The 27,117-nt window shown below is 50.3% G+C and overlaps 1 protein-coding gene across 1 annotated transcript; it reads right to left on the bottom strand.

Annotated features, from left to right (window-relative positions):
• Positions 1–868: 868 nt before the first annotated feature.
• EPS8L2 (EPS8 signaling adaptor L2) lies at positions 869–26,820 on the bottom strand. Its single transcript, XM_086472365.1, has 22 exons — positions 26,659–26,820; positions 25,586–25,742; positions 24,881–24,999; positions 23,536–23,674; positions 22,977–23,041; positions 17,249–17,410; positions 16,180–16,329; positions 15,955–16,034; positions 15,683–15,822; positions 13,508–13,587; positions 12,892–13,018; positions 12,444–12,532; positions 11,338–11,412; positions 10,101–10,249; positions 9,792–9,918; positions 9,282–9,397; positions 7,085–7,196; positions 5,897–6,004; positions 4,296–4,437; positions 1,582–1,765; positions 1,309–1,441; positions 869–940 (listed from the first exon to the last, which is right to left on the bottom strand). The coding sequence occupies exons 1-22, from the start codon at positions 26,818–26,820 to the stop codon at positions 869–871; spliced, it is 2,688 nt and encodes an 895-aa protein (XP_086328491.1).
• Between the last annotated feature and the right edge of the window lie 297 nt (positions 26,821–27,117).

The raw sequence follows: 27,117 nt of genomic DNA, 5'->3' as shown, positions 1-27,117 counted from the left end.
AAGGGCTTTGGGTTGGGAGCAAACGGCAGGGGCGATTTGTCTCCGTGTGAGGCCTGGCTTGGGCAACGCTGCGGCTTTCCGGGGCAGGCTCAGTGCCGAGGTGAAGGGCTGCACAGCTGCTCTGAGCCCCAGCCCCTGCGTAAGCGGGGATGATCAGGCTGAGCTCACCTATTTGCAGATTCAAATCACTTCAGTTGTCACTTGGCTCCTGCTCGTTCCTACGCCGCGAAAGCCCGTTTCCAGTGTGCAAAGGCAGCGCTAACTGGTGTGGGTGGTTAAGGAAGCCGCCAGTCTTGTGTTGCAATCGTAGCCTCCTCCAACGAGGGGGCGTGGAGGGACAGAAGGAGGACAGTGAATTGTCACAGGGCCTTGGCTAGTGGGCTGCAGGGGATATTTGCCACAGAGAAGGCAATGGAAAGTGGGGGGAAGGGCTTGTTTCCGTGGTCCAGCCTCTAAACATTCAGGCTGGCTTGTTCTGTGCTGTGTGCCCTGCCGGCGAGGGGGCGGGAGCAGGTACAGCCCTACGAGGAAAGCTTGGCGGGGTCTTTTTTGCTCGAATCCAGCCATTGTCGTACATTCAGACACGTGTGAGTTCTGCTCTGCTCTGACCGCATGCACATAAAATTTCAGTATAAAATATATAGTTATAAAAAAAAAAATACTTCATGCAATATTAAAACACCTTTCCCAATGGGACACGGTCTTATTGTCTACCCTTATCAACAGTGTTCCAGAAGTTGTCCCTTTGATGGCAATTACACTGCCAAGTGGAGCCCTGCTGTCTCTTGTCTGGACTGGGGATCATTGCTTTCATTCCCTTTCTCTGCACTACTACGACTAATAGCTGAAATAAAGCAGGTGATAGATTTTAATTAGCGGAATCGATCCTTTCCTGGCGACGCTTCATGATTTCTTGGAGCTCTGACTCCCCTCTGCTTTTCTAGAATGGAAACAAAAGAGGAAGTTTGAATTTTAGCTTCAGTCTGCAGTTAAATTATAGTATTTCACTAACGCTGTAAGAGCAGAGCTAGTTTCAAAGGGATAAGTGATACTGGTATAGAAGGCACATTAGTGGAGACAGGGTGATCTGCCTTACAGATTTGGGGCCTTTTTCCTTAAAAGACTTCTCAGCGTTTTTAGGTGGTTTGGATTTTTTGGTTGTGTGGGTTTTGGTTGGTTTTGTGTTGGGTTGGTTTGTTTGTTTGTTTTTTAATTGTGTTTAATGGTGTCAAACCAGGACAAATGGGATCTCTGACACTGCTGGTACAGGCACCCATTCAGGCAGGAGATGCCCAGAAAGCTCCTTACCTCCAGTTGGTTTTTCTCCACTGTGATTTTACTGTATACTCTGTTTCCCTCATCACCACACACTTTCTTCAGCTCCTCTCTGTTGAGGGAGAAGAGCTGAGCTCCAGTAAGGATGCCAAGGTGCTCCACTGTCCTGGGAAGACACAAAGCAAGGAGAGGCTCTGTAAGTAAATACAAGGGACTTGTAATCCAGTTGAAATGTTGCAAGCTGCCTCCCCTGCTCCTTTTCAAATGAAGGACCAGCATTTCAGGTGACAGTCAAGCAGATCTTACTCTTTGCTGAATGACTTCGCCTCCAGCCAAGCTTTGACTTCCTCAGTGCTGGATTCGAAGGTGAGGGGCACAAAAACTTGCTGAGGCTTTTCCACTTTGAAATTCCTCTGGGGAGGCTGAATTTTATTGTTTGTGATCTTCTTTAGCAACTCATCATTCAGCTCATCCATTTGATGAATAAGTTCTGGGGAAAGAAGGCACAAGGTAGAGAGTAGGAATCAAGGCTTCAGTCACAAATCCTGTTAAATTAATGTGTTTGTGGGGAAAATGTAAGGAAGATCAAAATGTGTCTCAATTTTAATTAACTGTGTAAATACACCAAAGGAAAGTGCTTACTTTTGTATTTTAGTTTTAAAGAACAAGCTTAAGTGCTTTTAGAGCAATAGGTTGAGTGCTGACATTTTGACCTTCAAACTTCCGTTGGGAGCAAACATGTGGAGGGAGACTGGCCCGGGGTCGGAGGCTGGCAGGCTGCTGGAGCAGACTGTGGGAATCTCCCCTTTCCTCCCAACTTCCTTCAGCTTTTGAAACCTCGCTTGCTCTCTGGGAGAAAGCTAGATTTCTGCAGCTCTTCCCCAGCATGATGGAGAGGAGGAATCACAAAATTACAGCCAAATGCTCATCGTCCACACAGCGGTCACTGAATCTAAAAAGCTGCCTAAGGGTTTCTTGCAGCGTGGCTGTCCCCCAGGAGAAGGGCACGGTTTGGTACAAGCGCTGCATGTCTAAGGTTTTGGCCTCCTTGCTCCAGCAACGTCCATTAGGCTGATTGGAGAGTCTTGGAGCAACTGCTGCTGTTCTTGGGAGGAAGGAAATCTCTGGTTCTGATGCTGGCCAGCATTGATACAGCTGTACAATTTCTAGAGAAAAGTGTATTCTCTGTCGTGGTGTACACCAGCCGACTCTGAGCTGGCTTGGTTAACGTATTGCCCAGTCCGTGTTTAACCGGGTAGAGGTTGGTCTGGGGTGAAAAAGGAGAGCTCGCGTCTGCACTTGCTTTCAGCCAGTGGGAGCAAAACTACCCATCAATCTGCCTGGAAAATCCTTGTTCAGAAGCACTTGGGGGGGAAAAGTGTGTCACGTTTGGCAAAATAATAGAACATTTTGGTAAGAACACATGCGTTTTGTGCGACTGGTGACTGTAGCAGGTGCTGGTAAGGGCCCGTATCTTCACCTGTTTTATATTTAAATTTGTATTGAGACAAATTGTTTCTCGTGTTGCTAACCTATCCTGCTCATCACTCCTCGTTCAAAGGATGTAAAACCCTGCAACACCAACAAGCAGAAGTTTGGTCAAGGGTGTAAGACCTGATCTGGCAGTGCCTTTGCTCCCACTGGTGCTGTCAAGGGGTGACGAGGGACAGAGTCCCTTTTCCCTGATGTCTGTTTTTGCTTTAGTTTGTCATCTTCCTGTTTCTGAGTTACTTAGTTCCCTTCGGGCTATTGAAATAAGGAAATTGCTCTGCAATCTTAGCAGCAGGGAGGGGAAAAACCCCAGACCCCGTGAGGCAGCAGAGGTCAGGGAGGCCTGACTATCCGTTTCTGAGAACGAGGTTCCCATTTTTCTGTGCCCCTGTGCTGCCATTTGGTTTCTTCCCATTGCCCCTTCGCTGTCGCCTGGTGTGGAAGGCCAGTTCTGAGAGTACCTGCAATTAAGAGTCTTGGGTTTGAGCTGTGGCCCTGCTCCCTCTACTTCTCAGTCCTCTCTGCTCCTTCTAATAATGCACTTGCTGATCCAAGTCCTCAGAGCTCCAGCTTCTGCTGTGCAGCTCAACAGGAGTGGGAGGAAGCATGAGCTGGGAGTGAGCAGCACACTCCTAAAACTCCAGTGACATCTCCTCTAGTATCACTTTTTCCATGGAACTCTTGAGGACTGTGGAGCATAACTCAGTGTTATTAATAGATACGTGTCCATGATGCTCGTATTGTGGGGCTTTCCGTCGTCCCAAAAGGGCTCAGGGGATGAGCGCTGGTTGTGGCCCTGGGGAGGCAGCTTGCTGCTGGCGTGCGCGGGGGGCGATAATGCTCTGTGAGCCCGTGTGCCACGCGCAGGGTGAGGGAGGGGTGGGGGGTCTCACATTTGGCAGATCTGGTGGCTGGGATTTCGCTGAAACCACCTGAAGGAACAGGCCAGGCGGGCGCTGCGTGTGTGGCAGGAGAAGGGCAAACAGAGAGAAAGGGATTGACTTGAGCGTTTGCTTTGACACACTTACATGTTTTGGTGGGGAAGGAAAACTCTCTCCTTGTGAGGAGGAGGAAGGTCAAGCTGGAAGGAGGGTTAAGGTGATCACCTTTTTGCCCTCCTTGTCCCAGGCTGCCTGAGAACCCCTGACGTGAGTCAGCGAGCTCCTCAGTGCTGCTCTGTTGCACTACCTGGGATCTCCTCTGTGCAGCTCCTCCAAAACCCCTGCTGGGCTGTGGCTTATCGCTAAAAGGTGCAGTCGCTCCTCGTGCAGAGCCTCACGAGAGGGAAGGCGCTTGGGCAGGCCTGGTTGCCTGCAGACAGCAACCAAACCCAGCGAACAGACCATTGTGGTAAAAGGAAAGAAAGAAAGAAAAGCTCTGGGACAGAGTGAGCAAAAGCAGGTGCTCACAGAAACCTCTCAGTGGAGCCCCGAAATGCAAAGCCGTGGTGCCGTGTGCTCGGGCTGCCTGAGGCTGCTCTGCGGGTGCAAAAGGTGCCGGGCGCTGGGGGCGCGGTGGGGGACACGTACGTTCTTTGGCGTCCTGGGGAGAGCTGCGCGATAACATTTCACTGCCCCACTTATCCCCGGCGTAGCTGGCCGGTAGCTTGTGAGTTGGGCTGGATGGTCCGTATCCCCTGGGGCCTGGGTCTCCTTTGTACCTCTGGTTAGACTAGGTGATAAGAAAGAAAGAAAAAGAAGTGTAAGAATTTTTTTTTTCTTGGCCATTTTTTCATTGTCTTTAACTTTTTGCCTCCCACTCAAGTTGAGGCACAAACTGCCATGTTCTCCCTGTGCGGATCTGGGGCCGCTCAGCTGAGGCTGCTGTGACCTTCGGTGGATTTGCACAGGAGAAGTTAATTTCTGGAGCCTCGTGGGAACAAACAGAACCCAAACCAAAGGCCAAAGACTGCACAAAGGCATTGACACCCCTGGAAAACAGGTCACCCTCGTCACAGGGGGCGGCACGGTGGTTTATGCTTCCTTACTGCTGCTCTCACGTGTGTGACTCGGCCCTTTAGCCTTTTGCTGTGCAGAAATTACTGCTTGTAGGACTTCCTCGGAGAGCAAGGGAAGCAAAAGGGTTTTTAGATGAAAACAAACAGAAATCCCATTTGAAGCTAAAGCATCACTGCTCTACTAACTGGATGTTAAGTGGGACCGTCGCCAAGTGCCCAGAGCAGTCTGGAAAGAGTTCTTTTGACAGTTTCTCAATTAAACTAACAGGGCTTTCGTCCAGAGGCCTGCTGGGACACCTTATGCTTTGCCCAAGCTATGAAATACTGAAGTGGGAAGCTTCCGTAGGGCATTCAAAGCTCTCCAGCTCCACATTTTTGTAATGCAAGGTGCTTGAGAGCAACGTTCACTTGGTGCTCACTTAGATGGTATTTCCATCTGCCTCCACTCTGCTAACTTGTTCCTGCTGCTGAACTGAACTGGATGAGGGAACTGCCTGTCCTTAATTCAATCCCAAACAAAAATCTCAGCATTTACGTGGCAAAACTTGCTTTTATGGCTGCGTTGGCTCTCTCACCCTCTTCTTGGCGCAGCCCTGCAAGCAGCAGGGTTTCACAACAGAGAGGTGATGAACCATAGGCTGAGAAGGAGGTGGGTTTGGGGGTGGGCTCTGGCAAAAAGGGGATCCCTTTCAAGCCGCCATAGCCAGCAGCTGTTTGGTGACTCCTCAACACACGACCTTTTCTGTTGGGGTGCCAAGTCCCGGTGCTGGGCTCGGGGTGGGTGTCCCTTCGAGCTAGGGTCTCACTTCATAGCAGGCTGCTGCCTACAGCCTAGGACTCGGCCTTTGCCTGTCCCATAACCCTGCCTGCCCGGCACTGCTGGCAGCAGGTGATGTGCTGGATGTCTCGGAGCAGGAGGAGAGCACAAGGCTGCCATGCGGATGGGAAGGATAGGCTTTGTCTGGGGAGGGGAAGGTAACTGCCAAAATGTGAGAGTTTTATTGTAGGAGACTCGGGAATCTCCAGGATCCTGGTTTGTCTGCTTGTGGGGGTTCATCCCAGCTGGTGCAACAGCATCCTAAGAAATCCAGGGAGGTCTAATGACAAGGTTATTCTCAGAGACAGATTATGCCCTGCAGCTGGCTACCAGTTAAATATCACCTGACTACAGACCTGTTCCAGCTCCTCCAGTTTCACCACATCCAGGATATTATAAGGGACATAACCAGCCTGCCCGCTCCGGTTCAGCAACTTCCACCACTGCTTATTATCTTCCAACACCTGAGAGGGGAAAAAAATAAATTTGCTGGTGAGAAGAGCAGGTTTCTGGCACACCTAAACGGCATGTCGTGGAAATAAACCACACAGGAACGCGGAGTTGGCAGAGTAACGTCGTCGAGGCCAGGAGCTGGCAAACAGCTCTGTTGCACCCATTTGCGATGCAGGACTGAAGCCTTTCCTGAAGCGCGTCAGAACTTACCCTGATGCTGAACAGGGGAGCATCTCTGGGGGACGAGAGACCTGGGGTGTGGAAGAGCTCATAGTTCCTACTTAATTTGCCTGTTTCTCCAGGTTTTTTTTTCTTCAGTGACTGAGTTTGTGTTGTCTTTTTGTATTAAAAAAAAAAAATAAATCAAGAGCAACTCGTGCCACAGATGCCAGCATGTTATTGTATAACTTGATCACGTGCCACGTCGTAACACACAACGTGATCACCTCGTAACCACGATGTGGCCAGGAGAGGAGACTGCCCTTGCTGAGGTACCTCCTGTTGTACCTGCCCCCCTGCTCCTTTCAGCGGGCTTGTTTTTACCTGGAACTGTGATCTTTTTCTTTAGTTTTTTTTAAAGTAACCTTCCCAGGTGGTTGAGCTTTGCTGGCAAGACCCACCCACATTTCTCATTCTGCTGCATTTTTGAACAGAAGTCTTATTCTCAAGACATAGGTCTGTTGCAGTTAGTGTGTAGACCAAGTCATGTCCTACATTCTCCAGCTGCCACCGGTGCTGCAGTAAGAGAAAGGTTATGAAACAAGATGTTTTCACAGAAGAGAATTCCTTGGAGAAGGGGGAGTGGTATCAGTGAACACAGGCCCAGCAAGTGGGTGAGCAGTGACTTGTTTTCCTCCCTCCTCGTCGCTCCTTACGATGCGACTGCTGTGTTTCAGCTGAGCAAGTGACCCAGTGCGTACGGTCAGCCTGCTCCAGCTCGGACCTAAAGCTTTAGATTGAGCAAAGCTTTGTGTTACTGCCCAGAAAACACCAAGCACGACTGAGCTGGCACTTGCCGGTATCTCGAGGTCTCTCTGCTGTTCCTGGGAAGGGGAGGAGGGCACACCTTTTCCCCGAGCCTGTTCACGTACCTCCAGGATTTCATCCTTAAGCACTGAGAGTTCGTTGGCATTTCGCGCGGTGAAGTCGTAGCGGATTTTGGCATATCTCTTCGGCGGAGCCATTCCCTGTGCCTCAAAATTCCTGCAGGAGAAAAAAAAAAGGGAGTTTGAACGGAGGCCCATCTAATAACTGGGGCAGTGTAGGTTCACTGGCAAAGGAGGAGCGGTGAAGACTGTGCCAGTGCAGGCAGAGAGCCAGCTGTGCTTGTGTTAGGAGAGGGTAGTGCCCTTTGCTCCTCGATTTTGAGGAAGATTTTCACCCGTTATTTGAGTGAAACATCCTGTGATTGGAAACAAACAAGCAAAAAGCTGTAGGGCTGGTTGGTTGGTGGCCCCCCTGGGGGACCGCAGGGCTGCTGCTTTCAGGGTGGAAGAAAGGACTTCTTCCCCTGTCAGATGCTGCTCTGCAAGGGCTGGGAAGACTGAGAAAGCACAAAAATGCTCTGATTGCACCTCCTGTGAAAAAGTGAGTGTGAAACCCTCGTGTCCTGATTAGTGGAAACAGCTGCCCCATATGCCAGAGCAGGGGAGAAGCAGGCGCCAGCGCTGGGAGAAAGGGTGTTGAAAAGGAGTGGAGGTAGAACTGACTGGAAAGCTGTGGGTTTTCATCAGGCAACGAATGCTGAGCTGCTGAAACTGGCTCCTGCGGGTTCCCAGGAAAAGTGAGTTTGAGTGTTTCTGTTCTAAGATACATTTGGGGGGAAAAGGAACGTGTTTAAGTATTTTGCTTGGGGATTTCTGACACGGTAATATACGCTTTCAGTGTGGAACTGACTTTTCATTTGGAGAGAGAGACAAAATAAATATGGTAGACTGTCAAAGCGGAAAATGGCAGAAAAAGTGCAATGAAAGGTTCCTTTGACCCAAACTGAAACGGCTTATTTTTTCGTAGTTTCTTTTTTTGCCTGGCTTAGGAGAATTTTGCAGATCTCATCCTTTTCTTCTCTGGTTAGGGTGAGTGTAGTGTTGTTTTTTTAATTCCAAAAATGTTTGCAGTATGGCAAAACTGTCTTGCCTTGTTGTGTAAGGGCAGGTAGGAGATACTTTAATGCACCTTCTGTGGCTCTTTCTGCTTATGACCTGCACAGCTACGCGGTGCAGGAGACTCCCGGGTGCTGTATTGACAGTGGGTATGCGCGCAGGGGGGCAGGTTCTCCTCCAGTTTATGTGAACTTCTGGGTAACTGGGTGAAGCCAGCCCTTCCAGCACTGCTAGCAACTGCGGCTTTTAGCCTGGTGTTTTTTCATTGCCAAGTTCTTGGGTTTGGTCAATGATTTTAAATCTATGATCTGAGGGAACTCGGCTCTTTGTGGACTGCTTCTGAGGCATCTGTGATGCCTGACTGCAAAGCAAGCCCATCGGGCTGAGTTTCAGTTCATTTTACTGTCTTCATTCAATAGCTTTTGGTGGTCTGAAAAAGGTTGAACCCACTGGTTCGGTGATTTGATCCCGTGGCTGTGGTGCTGTGTTTAGCTCGCTTGACTGGGGACAACTCTTGGTCTAGTTACAGACACGTACAATACATAAATTGTAAGTATGAGTGGGGGAGAGCTTGGAGCAGAGTCAGGCTGAATCCACCAGTCAAGAAAGGGAGTGGTGGCCTTGCCCAGCAGTGCCCTGAAGGCAGGGAGGGGAGGAAAGCCCGAGTTAGGTAGAAATTACTTCTTTTGTAGCATTCCAGAAGGTAAATGAGTCGTGAGGGAAGAGGTGAGGAGTTTGGGGCTAATGTTTACTTTGTATGCACCTAGGTTTTACACAAGTGACCTTGGCTGAATATTGTAATGTTGTTTGGGGCTTTCCTGATACTTCTCTGCAGCCAGAAGCCCTGGTGTAAATAAACGTACTGATGCATGGGTGTTTTCGCTAATGTAGGGTTTCTTGGTTAGAAAACTAGTTCAAACTACTCTGAAAAAAAGCACAAGTTCAGCAGGAAATATGCCTGTCCCAGGACTGTGATCTCGGCACACACCTGGGCGGACTTGGCTGAGGTCTGATCTTTGAGTTCTGCTGATCTCGTTAACAAGTCTGAATTAATAATGGCAGAGAGTGATCCACCAGGATCGTGGATGCCGAAGCATCCTGGTGTCGTGGTATGTTGCAGTGGGTGTTTGTGAGGTTGCAGGTGGGAGTGGAGGCGCCCGTGCCACGGGTGGTGCTGGTACGTTACCTATTGACGTGCTGAGTTACGTTCTGTTTAAAGGCATCCACAGCCTGTGTCTGATCAGGGGTCTGGCCGCGCTTGAGCGAGGAGTTCCGGTAGGGATATCCATTAGCTGATGATAGCTGCAAAGGCGAACATGGAGGCAGTGTTACAGGAATGGGAGAAGCTGTGGCAGAGAAAAGGGAGTGGTAGTGGTAGATGACCCATGGCCTGGAAGCTTCTGGTCACGATGAAGTGCACACTAAAGAAATGTTCTTCAGGCCAACCTGTATCCCTGGGGCTCAGTCATGGCAGAGCATCCCATTTCCTGTTGGTCAGGAGGTGAGGCTGATTATTGCTGCCCTTTTCTGGCCTTATTTGCTTTCTGGATTTAACTGGAGCGACCAGATCCAGCTCAGTTTTGAGCTGACTACTTGTTACACACCACCTCAAACTCCACGATCCATCTCTTGCTCTGAAAAAGGGGGAGAGAGGGAAGGGAAGAGAAGAGAGGATGCCTGGGGACACGCGACTAACCTCTTCTTGCAAGTGTCCGATGTCTATTTCCCAGGGAGCTCCGCGGAAGATTTCCACGGGCGGTTCCCAGCCGTTGCGGAATTTGGGGATGTAGGTGGGGATGTTTGCTTCTCGGGGCCATTCAGCTCTAGGACATGAAGTGGGGAAAATGTGGTGAGATTCACGTGGAATGTGTCTCTGAAAGCGTGTCAGGGAGAAGAGGGGGCATCAGGGCATCCTTGACCCTCTGACACGGCTATAAACCCAAGCAGCCCCTCTGCCTTTCTCAAGAGCCTGGGGAGCCTGGTGAGGTGGCAGCTCTGTCCTCACCTGGATCTGGTCCACGTCTCTCCCAGGGAGTCCCAGAGGTTGATCTCTTTCGGTGTGAGGTGTCCTCTGAGGAAATCTGTGGCGTCTTTAGAAAGCAGTGGGCTGACAACAGACCTGGCAAGCTCAGTGCTACCACAGCTATTGACGATCTGGATTACACACAAATATGAGAGATTTTGCAGGAAATGTTCAAAATACCAAACCCACAAAGGGATGGAAGTCAGACAGAAAAATGAGCGGCTCGGATCCTTTGGAGTCTCTATGCCTGCCCACTCCAAAGGAAGCCAATGTACCTTCCATAGGGAGTACCTCAAAAACCAGGCTCGTTCCCATGAGACTTGCGCTTCCTAAGTTCTCCTCTATGCCTTCGTATGTAAGGATGAGGTTTCACAAGACAGATGAACTAAAGTAATGGTTTGCTGCCACCTAAAAGGGAACTGTGTTCCCTCAGCATCCCCTTCTTACCCGTGCACTGCACTGATAGGCAGATTTCATTAAGAAAAAGCAAATAGACAGATAAGGCAAATAGTTCCTGACTCAGTTCTCCAAGGCATAAGATGAAAGCCAGAGGGCAAGGTTTCACGCCAAGGGATGGCCTGACTCCTGTTGGCAGCAGCTAATCCTTAGATGAGCTCAGTTGACTCAAGAAAATCAACCTAAATCTTTGAAGAAGGCTGGACAGTGCAGAGGAACACAAGAATTTCTCTATTGGAGTCAAAGCAAGGTCTGATCTAAAAATTAGGTGTTGTTAGAGACGGGGTGCATTGCAAGCTGGCACTTTAAAAAATGGAAAATACTTGATATTTCTGTATCCCTTCTGTCCCCCTCTGTTTTTTCAAGTTGTGATTTCTGCTTCCTATTTCAGTGCAAATATTGAGCCGTGACTGCTTGCAGGTGTGATCGGGCAGCTTCCCGATGGGAACCGTAGCTGGCTGGCGCTTTTGTTCGCAGTAAGCCTTTATTAATGGGGTGGAAAGATTCATATTTGCTAGGGTTTGTGTATTTAGTTCAAGCTGGAAATCAGACCAGAGGCCAGAAACACTGGCGTTGTTGCTTCTAGACTTTACTGAGGAGGCTTTAGCCAGTTGTGAGCGGACTTCTAACTCTACTAGATGATCTCCAGAGGCCCCTTCCAACCCCTACCATTCTGTGATTCCTCTGCGTAACCTCGCTGCCTGTAAGCGTGAAAGCAGAAATAAAAAGTGAGTTCACAGTGAAACCTGTGAATAAGGTTTACCAGTTCCAGGGGCCCAAACAGGAAATGCACCAACTCTGAAGCGCTGGGGTTCTGGATGTGCTTTCTCAGTTTGGCCTGAAAAGCAAAAGGAAACCCAGTTTAACCCTAACCTGATTTTGCCTTCTCTTTTTCTGTCACGTGGAGGGATTGTTGGTGACTGATATTTGCCACCTCCAAGACTCAGTTCTGGTCCTGAGCAGGCAAAAAATACGCATATTTGCTTCTGAAAGAGAAGGCTGGAGCTTGGTGTCCTGCATCGAGGTGGTTTACAGTCTCTGTGGTTTCCTCACTGATAATGTCTCAGGAAGGGTCTTGTTAGGCTGCGTTCGCTGGGCGAGTTTGGCCGGAGCTGACAGAATCCTGTCTCGCCTACTTCACTAAGCAGAGCTGGCAGCACTGGGACATCTTTACGCTTATGCTTTTCATCCCCTCCTTAAGCTGGTGGCTCCTCCAGGGGAGAAAGAGAGGAGGAGCCAGGAACCTCAGGGCAACGGGGGACCCCAGTTGTTGTTAACCGGAGACTTTCCAGGACCCTGGCTGAGGCAGCTTTACAGCTGCTCTGTAGGCAGAGTTGGAAGAGAACAATTGAAACTAGATAAGACTTTTTTTTTTTTTTTTTTTTTTTTAAAATATTTGCAGTCCTCCGTTTTGCCCTTTGTAGGGATAACAAGGACTCAGGCTCTCTCAAAACTACCCAGACTTTTAAAGGCCACAAGCAGAAGTGAATATCTGGAGTGGGGGTGTCTGTATAAGCCTTTGCACAGCTACCGGCAAGGCGGGCACAGCAGTGCTTGGCTCTCTAAGCTCACGGCTTCACAAATGCTTTAAGTCAGGACTGTATCTGAAAAGAGCGAGGCATTGCAAGGCCCCTGGCTGCTCAGTCCCATCCTGGACTCTGTGCTTCTAGTTTTAGTTTAACAGCTTGGCCCGGGAAACCTGGACAAGCCTGACACAGTGGTTGTTCCGGATTCTGAAGAATCTGGAATTCACACCTCTGTCCCTTGATAGTGTTTTCGGTTCAAATTCCCCTTTAAACGCTTACTACTGGGATGTATGGGGAAAAAGCCCTGTCACCGCATGGGACAAAAATACCGTCTGTGTCTTACCAAGAGGTTAAAAGCCAGTTTGGTTTTCTGGAAGCAGTCGATGAACTCAGCCTCGCTTGGGGGTCTTGCTCGAAGAGTCAGCATGCCCTCTTTCATGAGAAGGTGGAGAGAAAGACACTTTAATTAGAACATCCCTTTTCAGGAAAGTTTCGTCTTGCTGGCATGCAGAAGACACAACAGTAATGTGTGCTGAGACTAGAACTACTGAAAATCAAGGGTTCAAGAAAAGCCAGAAGTCTTTCTCTGTGTTGGAGGTTTCACTAAGCTCTGTGTGCTCTGCAAGAGGTCCCCCACAGACCAGCAGCACCTTCCAAACTGGTGTAGCTGCTGTTGGGTCCATAGCCGTGCCGCTGCATCCATCTGACCTTGCTAGGATGTGAGCTGAGGACTCCTCCCAACTTCTTCCATGCCCCTGCGTGCCCCGTTTGTTCTGGCTGCTACACCCTACCTGCTGGCCCTTTCTTCTTGTTCTTCTTCCCTTTCTTCCTTTGGTTGAGCTGTCTGAAGGCCTCTGCAGCCTTCTGAAGCCTGGCGACGAACACTTCGATGTCATCCAGAGTGCAGTTCAGGATTTGCTGTGAGGACAGAAATGCAACAATCCAAGGTGAAAGAGAGCCCAAACTGCACACAGCTGGGAAGCCCGTATCCCAGGGCGTGTTGCTCCCGGCCTGCTCCATTTCCTGGAAGAATGCACAGGGATGGGGAATCCAGGCATGAAATGCAGGTGAATTCATCCTTCCCAAACACAAAGCTGGGGCTGGTTGTGTGCTGCGCTTACCAATGTGACAAGTGACCCCTGCTAATGGGGAAAATAACGCCAAGACCGGACTGTGGGCTGGGGAGGAGCAGAGCTTCTGAAATCGGTGGAGCTGCCGCAGGTCAAAGGAGATTGTACCCAACCCAGGGATGGAGCTCTGCTTTTGTTCACTTTGTGCCCAGTTGATACCAGTTGAATAATGACTGGAGTATGCATGAAATGTCTGCTCATGGGGGAGCCCCTGGCTTCCTTCCTCTCTTCTCCCTCTCCTTCTGCCTATTGCCCGCGCGCTGCTCTTGTTACCAACCGTTTCTTTTTCAATCTTCTGTGCTAAGAGGGCTCGGGACTCTTCGTGGTCATGAGAGCTGGAGCCTCGTCGTTCGTAGTCTGCAAATGAGGGAGAGAAAAATGTATTTACTGTCAGAAGTTGAAAATAGGCTTCCTTAAATGCGGGGACCCATGGGATGGTAACTCCCAGCTTGGCTGGTTGGTCTTGGGTTATGGCAGCACCTCAGGAGATCAGGCAGAGCAGGAGGTGATCAAAGTGGCCGATGAAACCTTCCAAGGTCGCAGCAGCTGCCCGCTGACGCTCTGTGTTGGTACGTGGCCAGCTCTCCACAGGAGCAGTGAGCGGGCGCTGAAGGGCAGCCGGCTGCGGGCAGCACCCGGCAGGCCCCGCGCCCCGGCTGCTGCCGGTCACTCGCTCCTTTGCTGCTGAGGCATCTAAGCTGACTTGCGCCCGAAACGGAGCCATCGCTTGGAGCGCTCCACGGGTGTGTAAAGTGCGATTGGATTAACTCCCACTCTCCCTTCCAGCCTCCAGCTCTGCAGGAGCCGTGTCCCAGAGGTGCCACTTTAACTAAGCAGGAGTTGAGAGAGAAGAAGTAAGACCTGGAAGTGAACACAACTGGCGCTTGCTAGAAAGCAGCAGGCCAGGAATTCTGCGTGACTGACCTTCAGGCAGGCCTATGCACAAATCAGTGGTTTTGTCCAGACTCGTGTGCAGTCTCTCAGGTGTTTTTAATGGGTATTAAAAAAATCCTTCTGCAATAAAACCCCCCCCACAGGCACCTCCCAGCTGCCAGAAGACATCACCCAGCAAGGGGGTGATATTCCAGTGTGAACAATTGCTCGGGTGGCCTCTTGTGAAAAGAAGAAGGTGTCAGCTGGGTGACGTGGGGTTTGCAAGGGCCAGCACGGCGGGTGTTTGGACAGCAGGACGCACAAAGTGCAAGAACTGGGGAGACAGTTTTGGCAAAGGACCGTGAAAAATGTACGTCATCCGTAAGTGTTAGGATGAGGTGATTAGTTTTGACAGGTTTTGTAGAAAAAGCAAGAAGGCGTGTTTGAAAGCAGAAGCGATCTCAGCAAGCAGGCACCATTCAAGGCTTTCTCCTGTCACCTGCTTTCGTGCCAGGCTCTGTGTTCTCAGCTCCACAAGTCCTGCCTGGGTAAATGCCCAGCTGCGCTGATGTCAGCGCTGGATTGAAAGCTTTATGCTAAGGATCCCAGGAAGGGCAGAGTTAAGGGTGGCTGTTTTGTTAAAAACTGCTCTGCATCAGAATATAAATGCTTATACGTGGTCCAGCTCTGAAATACAGATCTTGTTTTCACTACCCAAAGCTGGACCTGAAAGAGGCTGCAGATCAGCTGCTCGGCTTCAGATCCCATCCCAGGGAAAGGAGCGTGTTCTCTCCTCAGCCAGTGTTTGGAGTTTCTTATAGTATCCTGATTACATGTTTTCCTTGAACCTAGAAATTAATCCTAAGAGAAGGTGGCGCAATAGGCAGCGATGAAAAAGGCTTACAGTTTGCTCATCGTTTTAGTCAATTTGAGCTTTTGTCAGAGAAAGAGCTTATTTCTATTACTTCTTTCTCCAAAGAGAAATGCAAGTTTTTTCAAGCCAAAGAGGCTGAAGTCAGCATGGTTTTGGAGTAAGATTTTGGATTAGCACATGAGAGAGGTGAGTTCAGATCTGCATTTCCACGATCAACTCTAGGAGAATTGGTGCAAACCACTTGATTTCTGAGGGTGAAATCTTGGCTCCTGTGAAGGCAGGAGGGACAGGAATTTGCTGTCTTGTCTGTACACGTTAAGATCACCCAGTGCCTGGTCCAAGCCTCACCTGGCAGCTCAGTTTTATGAGGGGCTTTCACCTCTTTGGGGAATTTCAGCATCGCCAGAATACAGGCGTTGTTACAAGGAGTTTCTGGGAGCTTTGGTTTATTGAGCGGCCATTGAGAAGATGGGTACTGCTGGCCTAGTGGGTAGAAATGTTTGCTGTGGCCCAATTTTTAGGCATTTATAAAGCACAGCCAGAGATGCCACAAAACGGTGTGCATTTGGTATGTGTCTGTTACCTTATAACACAGTGAAAAGACACGGGGCTTCCCTGTGTCCCAGCAACACAGGGCCTGAAATGACCTGTCTGGGCTAACGAGTCCCCTCTCCCCAGGACAGACTCGCTGAGTGCTGCCAGTACCTGGGTTGTGCTGGGAAGGTGGTGCCACCCGGTTCCTGTTCATCCCTGAGCCTCGCGTGTCGTGCTGGATTGGGATGGGTGCTGGCCCCTGCGGCGGTGGGAGGATGGATTGTCTCTGCTTGATCTTTTCTTGGTTTGCTCTGCAAGGGAAGCAGCAGAACAACCCTGTCAGTGGCTGCCGGTCCCGTTTCTGAGAGACTGGTGTGCGAAAGCACCGTTGGAAATGGGGCTCTTTGGGTTTTCCACTCCCAGCTCTCTCCTGCAGTACTCACTTGAGTGTCTGTGGTCGTATCTTCTTCCCGTGCTTGTGGTCTGCCAGGGCACTTTCTATGTCCTCGTGAACCATCTCCGCCTGAAAGATAAAAGAGGGATGTTCCTAAGAGCTTTGCTTTGGGAAGGATTGCGGGCTCTAAGTGGGCAAAGAAAGAAGGGGCTGGCAGACAGCTAGGAGTGTATTTTGTTCTCTGTTTCATGCCAGCAAGGAGGGCCCTGCTCACCTCCACCTCGTCACAGTTGAAGAAGTGGATGTCAGGTTTGTGCTGCTCCGAATCCTGGCACACCAGGAGGAGGATGGAGGAATAGCGCATCTGGTTCAGCACTGTTTGGCAGTGCTGGACTGTTGGCAGAGGGAAGTCCTCCAGCTCCTCCTGGAAGAGAAAGAGGAAGGGGTCAGGCAATGGGGAACTATTGAATGGATGGGGAATGGTCCCATGAAGGAACTCCTGGGACCCCTATTTGAGGAGAGAGACCTGGCAGAGCCTGTGCTTCCCAGCAGTGGTTTGCTGGGCTCTTCAAAGGTGGATGTAGAGGGGCAGTGGCTTGGGACTGCGGAATAGGAGAGAGGTGGATGGCAAACAGAGGGGAGGTCTTGTTCTTCTCCAAGCCCTGAGTAAGGGGCCCAGCATGAGACTTCAATAACTTGAGCTTTGTTGCTCACTGTCATCTTGTTGCTGTGCTCTGCCTACACCAGTATGCTTCTCGTGCGTCCCAGCAGAGCACCGGGAGGAAAGGTGCTTTCTGTGAGGGGCTTACCCTCCCACTGCCTCCTTGGATGGCCTTGTGCTAATATTCTTTAGTTTCTCATAGCTAAAATCAGGGCAGCACCATCCCTCTCCCACTATCTGGCTGCTCTTTCCCCTCAGATTAGGTGCCCTGGGTGCATGTACACGTATCACCTGACAAACTGGGGCGTTGTTCTCAGACTGGTGATCCCGGGTGTTATTTTAATACGAGTAATATTGTCCTTCCCTCCTGCTTATGCTTTCTGCAGATCTCTGTGCACCTGTAAGTCTGCATCACTCCCCCAGAAAGCAGTTTTACTGTTGGCCTGGAGCACAGCTCGAGCTGTCTTTCACCTGGAGCGTCTGTGCTCTGGAGCCGTGAATAAATCATCCCACACCCGCCTGCCCTTTGAGTGAGCCAGCCCCCGCACACCCAGGAGTGGATTTTAGTAGAGATTCGCCCTTGTTTGGGTTCCTTAGCCACGGCCCTCCCAGGCAGAAGGGGAAGGGCACCCACTGCACCCACGTGTCAACCCGTGAGTAGCTCTGGCAGAGCTCTGGGTACCTGTGACTCGCAGTCCAGCAGGCGAATGGACTTGTCATTCACTTGCAGCAGCATCTCCTGCGTCCAGATCTTCTCTTTTGAGTTGAGCAAGATGAGTTTTCGGATAGCATCATCCACCGTCACGATGGACTCGCTCTTGTCCATGATGAAGGTGGCCAAGTGCTGAAGTTGGGGCGAGAGGAGGAGAAAACAGGTGAAGAAGCTTTGATGGTGTGTGTACCGTAAATCAGTGGTGAAACCATCTCTAAAGGCTTGAACTACTGTTTGTTCTTCAGAGCACAGGCGTGAAAGAGGCCCTGCAGAAAGGGTATGTCCTGGTGGTTAGTGCCAGCCTGGCCACAGTGGTGAAAGATTAGGGTTTCGTAACGCAGCAAGGGTTTTCATAACAAGTTTCACCACTTGCATATTTATCTCATGTCAGTTCTAGCAGCTCTGGCCCCCATCCAGCAGCGTGTGTTTGCAGATGCTGCATGAGTTAGTCCCCTGGCTTTTCTGAAACTGGCTTGGAAGTTTAAATACAGTAGTTAAGCTTCACTTGCCAAGCTAAAAGCACTTGCATTTTGCTCCTCTCATGTAGCAGATCTCCCTGCGTGGAATTTGTCCCAGGCAATGAGCTCACACAAGCCGTGGGTAAATGTTGGTCCTCTCTGCTGAGGTGGGATCCGTGCGATGCGTGGGCTTTGGCCAGGTCCCCTGCCCTGGGTGATTTGACAGAGAGTTGCCGTGCTGCAAAGCTACCTGGTCTGCAAGACAGCTCAACCCTGGCAGCAGACTGCACCAGCCCTTCAACTCCCTCATGTTACTTTCCCCCCAGTAGTCCCCAAATTGACCCTCAAGGCAGTGAAAATTGGCATTGCTGACTGTAAGAAGCGATTTTTTTGCTACTTGCCTCTGTCCTGCGCTGTGGCTTTGCCAGATTACCCTAGTTTTCCTCCTTCCCTCTCTCCCTCCACCCTATAAACCCAGCCTAGTGCTCTGCCCGCTGCCAGCCGGCTTTCCTTGCTGTCCTCCCCTCTTGAGCTGCCTTGATGCATGCACTGGGGCCGGGAGCAGCTCGGGTAAGGTGACAATGTCCCACATGTGACTGCACTCGTCTGCTTTCCCATCCCTGCCCTAACTGTGGCCTGAAGCGTGCGACGATCCCAGCCTTGCACTTGGCACTCGTGTTCACAAAGTTTGTGTGATCCAGCTGCTTCTGCAGCTTTGGGCTGCTCCCGGAGCTCTGTGCGAGGGCAGGGCAGGGAGGCAGCTGCAGGAAGGAGAAGCGTGTCACATCCCAAGGGTGTGTGTGCCCCCCCAGCAGTGGGGGGAGGCCAGAAATCCAGGTATCTTATTTCTCTCCACTCCAGAGATCAGCAGCTGGTGAGAGCGAGCGCTGCTCTCTGCGGATGGGGAGAGCGGGCATCTCACCAGCAGAGGGGACTGCCAGGCAGGAGGAGCTGGGAGCTTTGCCTGCTCAGAGCAGTCAGGCTGTTTTCTGGGCAGTTGTCCCTGCGCGAGTGGCAGCACAGCCAGGCCACGCATTCAGGTGACAACAGGGCAGGGGAAAAAATTCAGGAAGGAAAAGGAAACGGTCGCACTTCACCTTGCTCCTCTGCTGCCCTGCTGTGTTCCTGGCGAGGAGAGGAGAAGGAGAATGTGCCTGACTGGGAAGGGGGCTGAGGCGCTTTATCCTCTGTTGTGACCAGCTTTCTCCAGGAGAGAAAGGCAGGAGGGTTTCGGATGGGCAGGTTATAGGTTTGACCAAGATGTCTGTGCCACTGCTGGTCCTAGGGCCTCTCGCCAGGAGGTCCCAGCTCTTTCTCTCTTTGCTGGCGTATCGATGGCCCCTCCACCAGCCTGCCCCTCTCGCCCTGCTTCCCCTGCTCAATGGCATTAGGGCAAATAGCGGGTTGCTGCTGAATCAGCTGTGGGTCAGCTGAAGAGCCCCGGAGGAGATTAACCCTTCTGGCAGGGAGACCCCGGTACCGGGGGCAGAGCAGATGCGTTACACGCGTTCGCTGGGGGCAACAGTGCGGCAAGCCCAGAAGGAGCCCTGCTGGGCACTGAGTGTGTGGGTGGGTGGCAGCAGCGGAGGCTCCTGCTTGTCTTTGGTGCAGAAATCCTGCAGCCCGGTTTGAAAGCAAGAGCTGGAAAAATGGGGTACAATTAAAGCAAGACACAAATTGGGGGTGTGAAATTTGGAGAGGCTCTTTGTTGCCTTCAGTGCAGGGATGAGTTTTGCCTGGCTTTTCTCCCTCTGATCCCTTGTCTTTGTGCCTTCTCCCAGTGGTCAGACATAACCTTTTCAGGGTTCAGGCAGTTTCTTTCTGGTGCTGACTCCTTGCTGCAGTGGTGCCGTATCGGGGGTCGGGGTCCAGCATGGCACAAAAAGGCAGTCTTTGTCCCAGAAGACTGGCAAGCAAGCAAAACATAAGAAGAGAAGGAGAAAGGGCTGGGGGGAAATCTGTCTGTTCCCAGCAGCGGTCTCGGCTTATGAGCGGATTAAATAACCCAAGGGGTAGTGTCCACGATCAGCATGTGCCTCGGAGGGCAATGGAGGAGGATGGGAGAGTTGCTTGGGAAGGAAGTCCTTTCTACCTGTAAAAGTGGGAAGCGGACTAAGAGGCAGCAAAAGCTGACCCTGCTCCAGCCCCAGGGAGGGAACCAGCACTGTCCTGCAGTGGAAACAGGCTATGAAGGGCCCTTGGAGAGGCTGTGAACGCTGGGGTCTGGTACAGAGCAGATGGACCCCAGTGGGATGCGTGTCCTCGCAGCCTTGGGCGGTCGTGTCGAAGCACAGGCAAGAACCAGGGTTGCAGTCGGCCCCAGACAGGGTGGATGCAGGGGTAAGGCTCAGATTTAAAGCACTGGTAGCCCTGACAGGCAGAAAGGGCCGAGTCTTTAAACACGATGGTCAATGGTGGGAGTTAGGGGTGGAGAGGATTTGTGGTGACCAGTTTGTGAAGGTGGCTGTTGGATAATTCACAGAGAGCAGAGGATAAACACTGCAGAGTGTCAGACCCAATCCTGGGTTCGTAAAGCAAAGGTATGGGGTGAGGCACTGTCTAAACAAAACTCCTGGCAGGTATTTGAGCTGAAAGCTGAGATTAGCCATGCAATCAGATATGAAAAACATGCTCAGGTACATGTTACTGTAATTGTAAAATAGTGCACGAAAAGGTATTCGCAAAGTCAATATTATCTGTGCAGAGGTGCCAAACCCTCTGCTTTCTGAGCAGTGAAGAGAATTGGTTTATACCTGATGACGGGCATTCTTATCTGTTCCATTATTTTAACTGCCAGGTTTACAGTCTTCATAAATTCCTTTGTTGTTTACTGTTAAGTAAGTTAATTTTCATGGAGGGGAAAGCTACTTGTCTGTCTTGGATTCATTAGAGTATTTTTTCTTTTCCATTTACTTTAGATACTGATAGAGGGAGAGAAGCTTGCTACTGCCTTTGATTTATTTCATTAGAAACCCTTTTTGTCCAGGTAGATATTTAAATACAGTAGCTTTTGTAAGAATGGGCAATGACTCCATCCACTGTTAAACTTTGATCAGCTTATAGATTACTTCAAGAGGCATTTCACACACTCTGTGAGGAAACCTCTTCCTACCTCACTGCCTGCCTCTGGAATCCTGTTTGCCTTGGTCAAAGTTCAAGGTAGAGACTCACAAAATGGGTGGCATATGGCATATAATTGATGAAGAATTCATGTACGTGTCACTGTTTAAAGTCCCTTCTTGGCCTCCATGAATGACTTTATTTGGTAGGAGTCGCCGGTGGGGGTGGCTGGCAGGGTCGCCGAGGGGGCAGCTGGCCATCGAGTTAGTTTCTCCGATGGAAACGAGGGCCCCTTTCCAAACAGGTGTTTGTAAAAGTCTAAATTTCGTTTTAAGCAATGAACAGGCTCCTTTATGTCTAACTGTGTACTTAAGCTCTCTGTTGGAGCGGGGTCTTAAGCCAGAGAAGAGAGGGCCCTGTCTACCAAATAGGAACCTCGGGGAGTGTTTTCCTTTCTCGCCTTGCCCGGTTTTCAGTGACGAAAGGTCCAGCTGCCCTCAGATGGGCACCTCGTTCCCGTGGTGGCCTGCACCGGCGTGTTGCATTACAGGGATCGCTGGGCCCGGGACGGCCAGTCTGGCTCCTCTTATTTGAGCGGATGTCTGTGACACTGGGAGATGAATTTGGCTTAATGCTTGTTGTGGTTGAAGGGTTTTGAATTACCTGAGAGGACACAGTAGCTGAGGGAGAGCTGAAAGATGATAGTCGACGTGATCTCTGCTGTTTGGGCAGATGAGTTCCTGTAAGCGCCACGGGAACCCTGTGTTTAACCTGTCTGTCCGTGCTGATCAAAAAGGGTTTGAAGCATGAGGTGATGAGAGGGACAGCAGCTCCCACTGCTCCCCTTCAAATGCAGAGGAGGGAGAGAGGACAACAGCTTCTCCATTTCCTTTTTCCTTGTAGAGAATTTCCTTTGTCTTTTTAACGTCTTTCTTTTTCCCCCCAGTTCTCCTCTCCCCAATTACTCAACACTGTAATTTGCTGAATTTTGATTATTCAGAAAGGAAATATATTGTTGATAAATGATGGTTTCATATGCCTCTTTAAATTTAAAGTGGAAAAGAGGTCCATATGTAATTAAACCAACTTCACATTCTTTAATGACCATTTTTGTCCTCCCTTCTCATCAACGATGTCCCATCTGCAGGCTGTAATGACAGACAGTGTCTGGCTGAACAGGTTAGTGCTGGCTCTACAGCCCGTCCCCGAGATGGTGACCTCCCAAGCACATGTCACACCTCACAGCAAGAGGACCGAGTCGCTGACCTCAAAAGGTCCCCAGACACTGGCCCTAGATGCAGCCCAGCAAGGGAAAGGGGACAAGCCAGTAACTTCTGAGCTGTTGGTACAGGTCAGCACACTGGCTGTGCAGAGGGAGGACCTGTGAGCTACACCAGGGTTGGTTTGCTTGGGCTTTGAAATAATGCCATGCCATAACGGAACAACTGCTGCTGCTGCTCCAAAGCAAGGAGTTGGAGAGGAGCAGCAGAGGAGTAGAAGACTGCAGGAGGGCTGGTATTGGTTGCAGGCAGAGCGGGCAATGTGTTAAGAGGAAAGGAGAGGGATCCAGTCCAGCCTGAAACTTTGACTTGTAGGAAGGACTTGGGGTCAGTCTTGGGAGAGGAATTGTCTCAGGACTTGTGCTGCTCTCATAGTCCCTTAGTTTATCTCCTCCAAGTGTCTGTGGTGAAGAAATTCCTGTGCTCCACCTACACCTGCTCTTTACTTTCGTACCCTTTTGTGCTCGAAGGAATTGGAGGAGAAGCCCAGATGACCCCAGCTTCAGTAGCATGTTCCATGTGATTGAGAGGACTTGTGTGGTCTTGGCTCCTCGGTCCAGGCTGGCAGGACCGTGGTGACCCACAGCTCAAGGACGAAAACTACAGCGGGTGGCGAAGTCTGCGAGTGGGTCCTACAGTCCAGGGCTAGAACCAGAGAGTGCGCCTGGCTGGGTGGGATGCCAGGGGAGACCAGTTTATCTACAGGCATTGGGGGGCCAAGAACTGTAGAAAAGAAATGCGAGGTTTCTAGCAGCTTTGCTGTTTGCCTCTCGGGGTGGGAAGAGCGACACTTGCTTGTTGTAAGGAGATTCCTGACTCCTCTTTGGCCTAACGGAGGTCCAGGGCAAACAGAACCCATTGCACCTATCGCTGACACTGGCTGTTTCCTTGCGTACTCACCTGTACGTGGTACTGTGAAGTCTCGTGCATAATGATGTTGGAGTTGGAGTATTTTTTCCTTTGTTCTGAAAAACAAAAAAGAAAGAAAAGAACTTGATTGTAGTGGCTGTCCATCAGTGTATCAGGGTCTGAGAATTACAGCTCTCGTGGCGGGGTGCTACGGTCTTTCTCATAGTCTCTGAGCTTCCAGCTTCAATTGAAGCGTTGGGAATAATAAGATATATTAATGATATTAACTTTGGCCAATCCTTGTTACAAATCAGGTGGATAGGGGACACATGCAAGTTGTTTCCCTTCATGCTGCTGAGAATTTGATTCTTGGAGGCCAGCACCATTTGTGGAGGAAAGCCCCAGACCACAAATGATTAGGGCAGCTCTCGGAAGAGGGCTGGGGAGGCGAGGAGTGGCGTGAGAAGGTTGGCACAAGGCTGTAACATGCACATGGCAACAAAAGAAAAAATCCAGCCACAACCCACCAGTTTGGACATAACAGCCCTTTTAATCACCCTCCAGAAGAAACCCTCTGCCCTCCTGTCACCCTTCTAGTTTGCTTCCTTGCCTCTCCCGGTGAGCCGCAGTGAAGGGCTGTAGTTACAGATGGGAAGGGCTGTAGGGACCAAGGCAGCCAGGCAGAACCTCAGTTTCTTGTCCAGTATTTTTATGAGGCAACAAACCTTCGTTACTTCCTGCATTTCTGGCTGGAAAGTGGCAGTAAAGAGCGATTGGGGAAAAAATGGCTTGGAATTTCATGAGGCTATTGAATATGATCCTACAAGAATTTACCTTGCCAGCTCTTTCTTGCTGTTTAATTGGTGTTTGTCCAGGAATTCCTTAGAAATACTCTGCTTGAATAGCAGAGGAGTAACTATCCAGGCCCAGAGTGATCTGGGAGCATCCAAACTGAAAGCACCTTCCTCGCCAGCAGAGGACATCCATCCACTGCTCCCTGGTTTGCTTTGAAAATGCAATGGCAGTTTTAAAAGTTTTCGCCCTTCTTAAAGCCTGTGTCAGAGGATCCCGTCCTCTGCAGCAGCTGTCACAGCCAGGGGGGTTTCATAACCCAGCGAACATTAGGGCTCCCTGTGTTTTGAATAAGTGTATCTTAATCTTAGTTTATTTGTGGTTTACTTCAAAGCTGGCTTTAATGCCTTCCCGGGAATGTTGGCTTCTCTCTCATTTTCCTCTTTTCTTTGAACACGGGACGTGTGGTCTCATTTAGCAAATTTCAGATTAAAGGGGCTGGCACCTAGAAAATGAATATCCTCCTAGGAACTCATTGGGTCATTTTCCAAATTTTTTTTTTTAAAAAAAAGCATCTTTTGGTGAGGTGGTAAAGACCAATGTAAAACTTTCTGAAGTGTTCCCTTAGTTTATGTTTTTAGTGGCATGTCACATTTCAGTTGACAAACACTCCGCAAAGACTTGCAAGAAACACTGATAGTATTTCTGATTGCTAAAAATCGAACCTCTCTTTGTAATCAAAAGACTGTTGCTTTTTTTTTTAACAAAAACAAAAAGGAAAACTGAAGCCAAGTCTATTTCCAAGTGCCCATAGTGAAGTGAATATAAAGCAGAGCAAGAGCAAGACAGTGACTGGAAGGGGCTGGGGCTGGGAAGGAGCTGTGGGAAGGAGCAGTGTCTGCTGCAGTAGTGACCGTCCTGTGCTGCCCTGGTTTGGGGCTGCGAAATGCCAGTCAGGAACAGAGTATCCCCTGTGACAAGATCAGAAAACAACCCCCAAAGCACTGCTCTGGAGCTTTAGCTTAGTCCCGGGGTTGTCCTGGTAGTCACTTCTCACCTGAATAGCTGTTGTTTAAACCTCCTGCCAGCAGATCCTGTGCAAAGGGAGGAGAAGCTGCCCTGAATCTGCTGCTTTCCCAGAGAGTCGACAGGAGTTAAAGTACCTTATAGGCATATAAGTGCCTCCTTGGCACTGATTGCCAGGATTTCTGCAAATGTCCTTCCTCATGAGTGTGCACACCCCTGCACGTAACGTGCAGCTTCACGCCTAGATTTTCCCTGCCTAGAACAGGACGGGATTTTGAGCCGACCCATCCAGCCCCCAGAATGCTCCTGTTTCACTTTACTTTGATGTAGCTCACACCTAGTGGGAATTTGGGGTTTCTTTGACTGTCCTAAAATCAGAGTGCTGGCCGGGAGGGTGGTTAAAAACTGGTTAGGATGGAACCAGCTCAGACCTCTTGGGTGTATTACCCTGCAGGTCTTGGCACTGTTTTCTTGCGAAGTGTCTGTCGGGTGCTCTCACCCCCGTGACCTGCCCTGGTTTGGGGCTGTGAAATGCCGGTCAGGCACGAGGGGCGGTGGAGTTGGGACCCCAGTAGCGTGAACCTTTTCCCCAGACTCCCCTTACAGCCCCATTACACTTTTATTTCCACTTGGCTCCCGTGGAAGGAGGGTGAGCGTGTCCCTGAGCTCAGCTCGGGCTCGGCGGGCGTTGCCAGCAGGTGTCTCTCCAGAACAAGCCCTGGCCCCAAAGGCTGCCTGCCTTGGGATTTTCACCTCTCTCCTTGGCCAGCACAGAAGAGCTTTTAAATTGAGCTCCTCTTGGTACTTCTCTAAAGACGCAGGGCTGAGCACTGGCAGCAGACCTGTCCACGGCTGCAGGAGCATGCTCAACACGCACAGATAGCCCAGAGACAACGAACGCTGAGAGAGATGCCACGGCGTTTGTTCGGGGCCTGGCAAGGGTCGGTAGAAGCTGGTTTCAAGCTGATTTCTAATGCTCTTTAACGCTTCTCTAACGCCCTTTAAAGCCTGAGGTGTGCCATCAGCTTGGCAGGACAACCGAGTGCTTTGCACCTCGTATCTCTGTGACTGAAAACACAGCAGTGCTGCTTTGCCTCTGCGGCTGATTCCTGGCAGCCCTGAAGTGGCTGCTCTTCGCAGGTAGAAATGATTTATTGGTGGGCGCGCTGGCAGGGGCGTTAACGGGGAATGCGGGTCTCCGAGCTGGTGCCTGTTACACCACCAGCACCACCTCAGAGGTGGAGTGAGCATAGTTAAGGGGGAAAGACCTCAGACACCCAGCACAGCCATTAGCTTCCAAAGTGACCTTGACTAAATTAATATTTCAGCACAGCCACTTCCCACCTTAGGCTCGTGTTGAAGGGTCAATGGCACTTTCTGTTTGCTGTGTGTTTTAATTGCAGCCTGCCCTACTTGAGATGTGGGGCAAGGTCTGCAAGAGGGCACACGGCAACACACACCGCAGGGATTTGTGTCTGATGTGAGTAACGTTTTTTCTCCTCTCAGTAACCTCAATTTCCTCACCAAGCATTTCTCATGTAAATAGATGACACTAATGGAAATGAGAACACCACTTTCTCTGTGGGATGGAGATGAATTTGGATTTTAAGACTTCCCGTCCTCTCCTTTTTAGAAGGGAGTGGAAAACGCTGAAGTGGTCAGTCTGGAAACAAAGGGGTTTTACATGAGGATAGGTAAACGTCTCCAGCCCTGAAAGGAAGGGTGCAGAGCCGTGTCAAGAGCTGGTAGTCCCTGAGGAAGGGAAGGTATACGAGGGGGATGAGGTTTCCAGAGGGAGGCTGGCAAAGGACTGGGTTTCTGATAGAACAGCCTACTAGACTATAGGCTGGCTTTCTGGTAGGAGAAGCAGCCCATGGAGCTGTAGCGATGGTCAGGGCTGTGCCTTGTTGCCTACAGCCTTTCTCGGGTCCACTCTGATGCCTTTGCCCCATCCTCCAAGCTCAAAGAAGCTGCAGGTGTCGTGGTCAGGGGAGATCTCGGCAATGCAGCTCTGAGAAGATGATTGGAGAAGCCCTTGGGAATTTGGAGGACCTGTTGAAACCTCAGAGCTCTTCATAGCCCCATTTCCCATCATCTGGACTGGGGGGATTTCTGCATTACCTTTAAAAGTCTCAGAACTAGAACAAAGTGCCTCTGTTTTGTCTCGGGATGCCATTCAAGTGACGTCCCAGAAGCCGCCCAGGCTGAGGAAGGGGGTGTTTCTGCATATTCTCTTTCCTGTCCCTTTCTTTAAGACGTTTGCTCATTCCTTCTCCTCAAATCCCTGCTGTCTCCTTGGCTTCTACCTGGTCCCCACGCCCATGGAAACTTTTATTTTTGTGTTTCCTCCTGGCATCTGCAAATATAACCACAC

This window comes from Leptosomus discolor, chromosome 12 (genome assembly GCF_034619465.1).
Source record: "Leptosomus discolor isolate bLepDis1 chromosome 12, bLepDis1.hap2, whole genome shotgun sequence".
Taxonomy (NCBI): domain Eukaryota; kingdom Metazoa; phylum Chordata; class Aves; order Leptosomiformes; family Leptosomidae; genus Leptosomus; species Leptosomus discolor.
The sequence above is the reverse complement of the archived record's forward strand: the minus strand, read 5'-3'. Positions and strand labels throughout refer to the sequence as shown.

Bases quoted from the DNA above. Each gene is read 5' to 3' on its own strand.
- EPS8L2 (XM_086472365.1), bottom strand. From the start codon at position 26,820: ATGAAGAGCTCTGAGGTTTCAACAGGTCCTCCAAATTCCCAAGGGCTT. The intron at 11,413-12,443 runs GTAAGACACAGA...TTTGCTTTTCAG, and splicing joins AACTGGCTTTTAACCTCTTG to GCCAAACTGAGAAAGCACAT. The intron at 6,005-7,084 runs GTACGTGAACAG...TTCCCCTCTCAG, and splicing joins TTAAGGATGAAATCCTGGAG to GTGTTGGAAGATAATAAGCA.